Genomic DNA, 10412 nt, shown 5'->3' with positions numbered 1-10412 from the left:
CATTTCTTTATTTTTCCCTTCCCTTTTTCTCTTGCTTCTTCTCTTTCCTCCCTTAGTTCCTACTCCTTTCCATCTCTCTTTACTTCCTAACTTATTTCCCTCCTTGCTGTTTTGTTTCCATAGCTAACCTCCTTTTATCCTTTCATTCAATGCTTCCCTCGTCTTTCTTCCCTTGTTACGTCTTACCCTTCTTTCCTTTCCTTGTTTCATTCTCTCCTTTCCCTCATTTATTTATTTTTTTCCATCTGGTATTCTTCTGACCCTTTCTTTCTCTCTGATTTCCTTCCTTGCCTCCTCTTCTCTCCACTTCCCTGTCCATTCTCCCATCAGTCGTAAGGGTAACGATGTAGGTGAAAGCCAAGCAGGAGTGAGTGACGAAAATACATGAGCTACTCTTTAAAAGCATATGCCAGTTCTTTTTCTTTGTATTGACCGAATTGTGTGCCATAAGGACATCACAGCAGGTTTGGATTTCTATAATGCTTTTACACTATAACCTGAAAAATATCCCAAACCCCTTTCGGCTCGATTGATGGCCAAATGTTAGATTGGAGTTTTGATCTGACTAGTAATCAAGGAGACATTCGTGCCTTGTAACAAGGTCTTATAGAATTTCATGTAACCGCGACTTAGTATTCAGAATATGATAGTGGCTCACTTCTATCAGGTGAAAACAAACAGAAAATGGATGACATCCTAAGTTTGATTGTCAGAGGAAGGCCAGGTTATCATCATCATCACTACCACTACCACTATAAACTACCACCTCCACCACGTCTGCTATTATCCCAGCAGAACGTCTCCCATCATCACCATCATCATCATCATCATCACCACTGCCACCACCACCACCCCATGTTATTATCCCAGCAGAATGCCTCCTGTCATCATCATCACCAGAATTAGCTACCATGTATTTCTCTCCGTCCATCAGGTAGAGTGAGTGTTGGGATGTCAGGGGGAGGGCAGCGTGATGTCCTGGAAGAGGTGAGGGAAAGACTGGACAGGCTGGGGTACCGTGAGCCCCTGCCCCCCGCCTCCCTCCCCCTGGTACAGCACCTCCTTACCGATCTCGTAGCGGCCACGGGAGAACTACAGGAGTCTAAGGCGCTGATAGACGACCTGAAGAAGGTAAGAGAATCTCTCTCTCTCTCTCTCTCTCTCTCTCTCTCTCTCTCTCTCTCTCTCTCAACTCCTCATCTTAACTGTTGCTTGTACTCGAATGTGCTTCAACAAATATAACAAAGAAATATGGGGCTCTGAAGGGTGGGATTACTTAGGGAATTAAAGAGCAAAGTAATAGTAGGAGGGAAGAAGTTATTACAGGAGGGGAAGGAAGGTGATGTAACTGCTGATAACAAAGGATAGAGAGAGAGAGAGAGAGAGAGAGTAGTGTGAAAAATATTTATAAGGAACGGAAGTGCCATGAGGTCCATCAATGCAGTGGACGGATTCAGACTATCAGTCTTACCTGCCTGTCTATTTATTTATTTATTTATCTATATCTGTGTATCTGTATCTGTCCATATGATGTATCTATCCTGTGATCTCCAGTCTTTCAATCGCTGTGTGTCCAGGCATCTTGAAATGAATGGATCTTGATTTTTTTTTTCCCCTTCAAGGAACGGTTTGCAGGCTCCTGGCCTTTGGTTCCTTCTTCCTTGCGTAAAGAAAAAAATATATATTTGTTTGTCTATCTCTCTGTATCTATCTGTTTAGCCTATCTATCTATCTATCTATCTATCTATATATATTATATATATATATATATATATATATATATATATATATATATATATATATATATATATAACTTAGAGAGGTAGGCCCCGTCAGAGGATTCAGCGTCAGGCAATTCACAGATAAAAAAGGGGAACGAGAATTTAATGACTTGGACGACTGAGTTGTGGTGCAGTGAGGGAAGATCAGAGGGGAAAGGGAGAGAGGGGAGCAGCATTATGAAGAGAACGAGAGGTAATGATCGAAGAGGATGGGGAAAGGCACGTAGAGAGGAGGAGGGAAGATTAGGGATGTGAAGGAAGGGGAGAAGAGGAAGAAAAATAAGTATGGACAGACACGTAAAGGAATGGGAGAAATAAGAAGGGAAGGGAAGGTACATTATAATGGAAGAAGGGTAAGAAAGGGTGGGGTGACAAAGTGAGAAAGAACAGGTACATATAAAAGAGAGACGACAGATACATAAAGAAGAAAGGGATAAATAAATGAGGAAGGGGGGAAGAGAAAGGAAGTAGGGAACGATAATTAGAAAGGAAGAGAGAGAGAGAGGAAGAGAGACAAGAGAAGGGGAAGACAAGGAAATATAATAGGGGAAGAGAGGTATGGATGAAAAAAGAAAGAAAGAAGAGGGAACAGGCAGGCAGGAAGGAAGGAAGGAATGGAGAAGTGACAGGTGGAGAAGAGAGGAAGGAAGAAAGGGAAAGATAACGGAAAAAGAGAGATATGAGATTGAAAGGAAAGGAAATGGGAAGAAATGGAGAATGAACGGTTAAGAATAGAGGGAGGACGATAGGGAGAGACAACAGAGGAAGGAAAGAATGAGGAAATGGGAAAGAGGGATACACAAAGAAAAGGAAGGGTAAGAAGAAAGAATAGGGACAAAGTGGGAATAGTGGAAGGTAAAGAAGGTAGGGAGGAAGAAGAGCTGGATATATGAAACTAAGGAAGAAAAGAATGGAGGAAGGAAATAAAGGAAAGGTTAAAAGGAAGCAGAGACAGCATTAGAAAATTCATACGGAAAAGAGAGAACATGCTTGAAAGGAAAATAGTCACATAAGGGAGGAAAGGAGGGTAGAGGAAGGTAAGGGAGAGGGGTGAGACAGGAAGGGGGAAAGAACGAAAAGGGACACGGAGGGGAAGACAGCGATGGGGGGGAGGCAGGTAAGGAAATCGGGGAGAGGGGAGCGGGTGCGGAAAGAATGAAACGGAGAGGAGTGGGAGGAGGAAAGAGGGAAGGGGAGATAGGAGAGAAAAGGGAGGGGATATCGTCAGGGGAGAGAGGAGGGGAGGAAACCATGGAGAGGGAAGAGGAAAGGGAAGGGGTCAGAGGGGAGAGAAGACAGGGTGAGGGGAGGGGAAGCAGTGAGGAGAGAGGAAGGGAGGGAGCAGGGAGAGAGGGGAGAGAGAATGCCTCGATTGATCAGTAGTGGTGGTGGTGGTGGTAGCGACGGTGTGGTAGTACCAGTGTGGTGGTGGTGGTGTGGTAGTGTGGTGGTGTGTGCTAGCTCACTTTCTCTCACCCTCCACCTCGTCCTTCACCTTAGTCCTCCACCTCTCACGTGAGTTGAAGTTCTGTCTCTACCTGTGTGTGGCTGATTAGATTTTTACCTGTGTATCCTTAAATATTTGCGTTATTGTATAAACCTGTCTGCCTGCCTGCTTCCCTGCCTGCTTACCTGCATACTTCTTTACCTACCGACCTACCTCCCTGCCTGCATCATCCTTCCTGCATACATTGTTACCAACTTGCTTACCTACTTACGTTCCTACAAACATACCTACCCGCTTGCTTACCTGACTACCTTTTTATTTACCTGTCTGCCTTCCTACTTATCTGTTTACTTAATTACTTGCCTGCCTGCCTGCCTGCCTGCCTGCCTACCTACTTACCTACCAGCCGAACTATCTGCTTGTTTATCAATCTACCTATTTGCCCTTTCGTTTACCTGCGAAATATGCTTTCATGCCCTGAAGGAACCTTTCTGCCTTCCTGCCTGCGTAGGCTACCTGTCATCCTACCTACCTGCCTACCTACCTACCTACCTACCTACCTGTCAGACTGCCAGCCTGCCTTCCTGCTCCTGTCTCTGTTTATTTTTCACGTTTTGGTTACACATCTTTCCATCCGTAGCTGTTTGTTGGTTAACTTAGCTTTTGTGTTCATCAGTTTACTTACTTGTTTGTCTGTCTGTTATCTAACTGTCTCTGTCTAACTTTTGATCTGTATATTTTTCTTTGTCTATCTGTCTGTCTGTTTATCTGTGTCAGTCTATCAGTATCTGTCTGTCTATATTTATCCATTATTACTCTGTCTTTGTCTGTCTGTCTGTTTATACCTATTCATCTTGTATCTTACCGTATCTTTCTTCTCTTTCTGTCCATAATCCTCCTCCATGTTCCCCCTCCTTGCCTCTCCTCCCAGCCGCCTGACTCTCCCTTCCACCCCCTATTCTTTCTTTTCCCTTTCTCTCCATATCCCTTCTTCCCTCCCCTGCCATACATTGAAAAATTCCACAACTCCCCTCCTACGCATTCTCTCTCTTTCTCTCTCTCCTCCTCCTCCTCCTCCATTCGTCTTGTTTCTCCACCTTCCCTGTTTCTTTCCCCCTCCTTTCCCCTTGTCTTTGCTTCTCCTCCTCTTTTCCCTACTCACTCCATATTCCTCCTGCTCCTGCTCCTGCTCCTGCTCCTGCTCCTGCTCCTGCTCCTCCTCCTCCTCCTCCTCTCTCTCCTTTCTTTGTCCTCTTCCCCTCCTTCGCGTCCCCCTCATATTTCATGCTTTCCTTTACAAATTTATTGCGTATGTGTGCGTATCTATCCCTGTGTGCGTATGTGTAGGTTTGTGTGTCTGTGTGTGTAAATTTGTGCTAATATATAAATGTTTGTCTGTGTAGTTGCCTGTATGTGTGTATTTTTGTGTAAGTGCTTGTATGATTATATTGCGTTGTGTACACGTTTGGTTACGCCCGCGTCGTATGGTGTACATGTGTGTGTGTGTGTGTGTGACGCAATTGATTATTAATACAAGCGTCAAAGCTCTGCGTATCCTCACTGCCCCAGTGGTGGTAGGTGTGGTGATAGATGTGGTGGTGGTGGTGGTGGTGGTGGCTGTGGTGGGGATGGTGTTTATGGTGATAATGTTGGCAGATGTATTAGTAATGTTGGTAGTTGTTGAGGTGGCACTTGTGGTTATGTTGGTAGTTATGGTGATAGTGATGGTAGTTGTGGTGGTAATGTCGGTAGTTGTGGTAGTGGTGGTGGTAATGGTGATATTGGTAGTTGTGGTAGTGTCAGTACTAATGGTGGTAGTTGTGGTGCTAATGCTGGGAGTTGTATAATGGTGGTAGGTGTTGTTATTGTTGTTTATGCTGTTGATTGTGTGTTGGTGGTGGGGGGAGGGGGGGGAAGAAATGACACGCACGTATGGAGGAAGGGAGGGAAGGAGGGGGTGGGAGGGGGGGAGGTGGAGAGGAGGGAAGATACAGTATATGAGAAGGAGGAGGAGGAGGAAGAAGAGAGGGAGGAGTAGGAGGAACAGAAGAAGGAAGAGGAGGAGGAGGAGGAGGAGGAAGAGAGAAGGGAGGGAGGGAGAGGAAGCTAGGGAGGGTTGAAGGAAAGGAGGGAATTAGGAGAAAGGGAGAGAGAAAAAATGTCATGTCTTTCTCTCTCTCTCCCATTACATGTTTGCTTCCTTATCTCTCCATATCGATCACTACCACTATCCCTACCACTGTCACAACCACTACTACCATTGCTACCACCGTCACAACCACTACCACCATCGCTACCATCATAACCACTACTAACCACCAGTACTGCTACCCATCATTATCATCAATACTACTACTACTGCTACTACTACTACTACTACTGCTACTACTACTACTACTACTACTACTACTACTGCTACTACTACTACTACTACCATTATTACCACCACTTACACCATCCCTGCCACCAGTACCTCCATCTCTACCAGTAATACCACCACTACCACAACTACCATCATCGCTTCCACAAATACAAACACTACCACCATTCCAACCACTACTGCCACCATCCCTACCACAACTACAACCATCAGTGCCACAACTTTCACCATTTCTACAACAACTACCACCATCCCACCACCACAATCACCGCCACCATGACCACCAACATCCCAGTCACCACGACCACCATCCATACCACAACTACCACCATCCCTACCACAGTTACCACCATTCCTACTGCAGCTACCACACGCCACACCTTTCCCACTTCTCGGAATATATGCTAATCTGAGATGCCTATAATTCTAACGCAATATATCTGGATTTATAGATTCTGTGTGGTGGTGGTGGTGGGGTGGTGGTAAACGTGGTAGTGGTGGTTGTGGTATAGTGCGTCCTGGGATAGTGGTTGTGGTGGTAGTGGTGATAGATTTGAATGATGGTGGTCGTGTTGGTGATGGTTGTGGTAGGGATGGTGATGGATGTAAGCAAATAATAATAATAATAGTTCATTTACACACACACACACACACACACACACACACACACACACACACACACACACACACACACACACACACACACACACACACGACCATAATCCAACAAATGCCATCTGTTCCAAAAAAAATGTCAGAGGAATCCAAACTCAAAACCCGATGATTGCCTCCAAACCTTGACTGGGTACACTGTGTTGAAAGAATACAAAGGAGTTCAAAGTGTGCCACCGTCTGCCACAATTTACCACCCCTCTACCACAATTTATCATACTTCTGCCACATTTTCCAGGTGTCTGCCGCCATCGTCTGCTGCATTTTGCCACACTTCTACCACAATTTTCCACCCTTCTCATTTTTCCAGCCGTCTACCACACACTGCCACGCCTGTCACAGTTTACCACGTCCACCACAATTCACCTCCAGTCCACCACAATTTTCCATCGTCGACCGCATTCTACCATCCTTCTGCCACAATTTACCACACGTCTGCTACCGTCTTGCCACAGTCTGTCAGCCGTGTACCACAATCTGTCAGTCCTCTACCACAGTCTGTCACTTCTGCTGCAGTTTTTCTCTCATCTACCACAGTGTTATCCTTCATACCACAATCTGTCAGTCGCCTACCACAAGTTTCAACCGTTCTGCCACAGTTCATTAGCCAACTACCACAGTAATCCCTTCTCCTCCCCTTTCACCTTCTATTTTACTCGTAAGTGACTCTCTCTCTCTCTCTCTCTCTCAGGAAAAATAGGGACATTAGGGAATTTTATGGTTAACTTTCCTTTCTTCTCCCTGACGGGTCATGGCATACGTTCTTTATGGAGATGGGCCTCGAAATAGCTCTCTCTCTCTCTCTCTCTCTCTGAATATATTGTAGTGAATAAGAAAACGATGCAGGCAGTGTATTTCTAGAAGTGGGTGTAGGTGTAGCGCATTCATCCTGATACTTCAATGGCGTTTCTCATACTTGTGTTTTTTTTTTTTTTACCTTTTTACCCTTTCTCATTGCAGTCCACGATATCTTTAATGCGTGGTATGATAACATGTCTTGCTCTTGGTGTGTGTATATTTTGTCCAGGGTTCGATCCTTGCCGTGGCGGGCATTATAATTGATTGTGGGTAGTATTGTCTGTCCTTCCGTATGCTTTCATGTGTTTGTTATGTTCGGGTTCTGCCGGTGACACACACACACACACACACACACACACACACACACACACAGTCATTACAGCTCTTCCACTTTTACATGCTTCGCCTCCTACACACACCCCTTCCCTATTCCAACTTCGCCAGCATGGGAAAGGAATAACTTATGGGTGTCACTCTCCCTCTGTGTAGAAGGTCCGAGTCTTGATATACTGTAGATAGATAGATAGATAGATATACAGACAGTTGCCAAAGTGATTGATTGATAGATACTGATTCTATGACATTTAGAGAGATATGTGATAGAAAAATGGCAGGTTATAGAGGAAGGGTGTGTGATTATGGTGCAATGGTAGTCAGGATGCAGTTATGGTGGATCATTATCAATTTTATGGTGGTGTAATTATATGGCTGGATGTGGTGATGGTGACTGCTGGTTGTGGTGGTAGTACTTGTGGTCATGGTGGTAGTAATATAATGGTGTTGATAATGGTGGTGATGGTGATGGTAGCAGTGGCAGTGGTGGTGGTAGTAATGGTGGTGATGGTGGTAGTAATGGTAGCGATGGTGGTCGTGATGGTGGTGATGGTGTTAGTACAGGTGATAGGAATGATAGTGATGGTGGTAGGAATGGTAGTAATGGTGGGGCTGGTGGTAGGAGTGGTAGTGAAGGCGTTAAATCAAGAAGCATTATTACAGGTCAGTTCCCCTTTCCCTCATCCATTTGTCCTCTGTGTTTATGCATTTTCTCTTCCTATTCATTTATTCCACTTAAGGTTAATTATTCGCCTAGTAATTGATGTTTAGACTTGTGTAATTATAACTAGGGGAGCTACCACTACTACCACCATCGCTACCAACGCTACCACCATTTCTGCTGCTCCTGCCACCATCGCTACCAACACTACCACCATTTCTGCTCATCTACCACCATCGCTACCAACACTGCCACCATTTCTGCTCATCTACCATCATCGCTACCAACACTACCACCATTTCTGCTCATCTACCACCATCGCTACCAACACTACCACCATTTCTGCTACTCATACCACCATCGCTACCAACACTACCACCATTTCTCCCTCCCCTACCACCATTACTCCTAACTACCACTGTCAGTACCACATTTTGCCCCCACCTCTGCTAGTCTGCTACCACCACTACCACGGTATACCACCATCACTACCACAATCCACCACCACCACCACCACCACCAAAATTCACCCCAGTCACTACCGCCACTGCCTACCACTACCAGTCTACCACCATCGCTACCACAATCTACCACCATCGCTACCAACATTCATCTCGTGTGCAGTCTGGGTTTTAATTAGTGATATTTATGGCCCTGCAACACTGGAGAGAGGGGAGGGGGGGGGAGGGGAAACAGCGTATCGATAAGTGTGACATTTAGAACAAAGGCATCGATTTCCTGCGTGTGTGTGTGTGTGTGTGTGTGTGTGTGTGTACAGTAATAAATCACACACTCAAAACTAACCCATGGTGGTGTCTTTCTTGCCTTCTGTCGTTGCTTCCTTCCATCCTTCTTTCATTCCTCTTCCATCCTTCCTTTCTCCTTCCCTCCATTTCTTAAGCAAACACGTTTCATTCATTCATTCATTCATCATCTAATCCAGTGTTGCCCCTTGGGGAGCGTAGGAGTCCGGGGCTAGGCAAGTTGGTCCTGACATTTAAGATGAGTGACCAGCTATAATCACACAACTAAACATTCATTAAGAGAAGGTTAATTGACTCTAAGTGACAGATTAATAATTAGGAGTTAAAGTGTTACCTACGTCATTAATATCTGGTGTCCTCAGTTGGAATCGAACCCCCATTCCTCGCCACAAACTATATATTCCATTCCTGTACTTTTTCTCTAACGTGAACTAAAATTGCCATCTCTCCATCTTGAATTCTGAGCTGTAACAATTGATTAGCACTAGAATATACATAGATAGTCATGAAGAAGTGCTATGGAAAGTATGTAGAGCCGCAGCATTGACTTTTTCTGCAACTAAGTTACGTGAAATGATCTGAATAAGGACGAAAATCTGGGCCAAGGTAGAGTAAGAACGGTATTGTTATTCACGGACGTTTTTCTTTGGTTAACAGTCAGGTGTGTGTAGCTTTTTACTTATACTGCTCTGTGTGTGTGTGTGTGTGTGTGTGTGTGTGTGTGTGTGTGTGTGTGTGTGTATAAAGCAGAGGTCACATCAACACGCGATGGCACACTCACTCACGCACAAATACATTCCAACGGTTGCATTTGTACACACACACACACACACACACACACACACACACACACACACACACACACACACACACACACACAGTGGAGAGAGAGAGAGAGAATTCTGAGGAAAAGGTAGTACTATAGTAATGATAGGTTGATTCGCCAGTACATGTTTAGCCCGCCTAGTTATAAGGGGCGGGGGGAGTATTGATTAACTTCGGAGTGAGGGAGAGAGACACTTAACACTCATTCTCCAGTGACTTATTCAGTTTAAAATCGTGTGATGTTAGCTGGAATAAAAAAACTACTCCCGACCATGTGAGGGTTAAGTGAGAGTCTGTGAATAAAATTACTCTTAGGCCCAAATTCTCGTTGGGTAGGTAGGCTCCCTGACACCTCTTCCTTAGCGATTTATTTTTTCAAACTACCCATTAATATCCTCATTTTTGTGTCCTGAATCTTTTAAATGTTGACAGAGGTTGCATGAATAACACACAAGAATAAAGTAACGGAGCAGAATCAGGAATAAATGGCTAACGAAGAAGTGTTAAGTAAGCTTCCTAATCAGCCCATTCACTCTTGCCCATCCATTAACTCCTTGAACTTCCTCGGTATGAAGGGGCTATTGGAGATTGATTTGTATCCCTTTGAATCCATTGGTCTTCAAAAAATAAATAATATAAATAGATAACTAATAAAAAGCTGAATAACCATCGAGTGCAGCATGAATTAGAATTGAATTTAAGTGTTCGTACTGACCAGGTAAATCAGGGCAGGTAGGAATGAGGTAACCAA

The 10412-nt window shown here is 44.6% G+C and overlaps 1 protein-coding gene across 1 annotated transcript in view; it reads left to right on the top strand.

The window, feature by feature from the left end:
- Positions 1 to 951: 951 nt before the first annotated feature.
- The window catches only part of LOC145405614 (uncharacterized), a 73186-nt gene continuing 63725 nt past the window's right edge, over positions 952 to 10412 (top strand). The window contains exon 1 of the mRNA XM_080276941.1: positions 952 to 1131. Within this exon, the coding sequence (XP_080133067.1) occupies positions 952 to 1131 (180 nt within the window). The remainder of the gene's footprint in view (positions 1132 to 10412) is intronic.

This window comes from Coenobita brevimanus, chromosome 67 (genome assembly GCF_032717465.1).
Source record: "Coenobita brevimanus isolate Jiangsu-jjx chromosome 67, ASM3271746v2, whole genome shotgun sequence".
NCBI lineage: Eukaryota > Metazoa > Arthropoda > Malacostraca > Decapoda > Coenobitidae > Coenobita > Coenobita brevimanus.
This window is presented reverse-complemented; position numbering and strand designations above follow the sequence as displayed.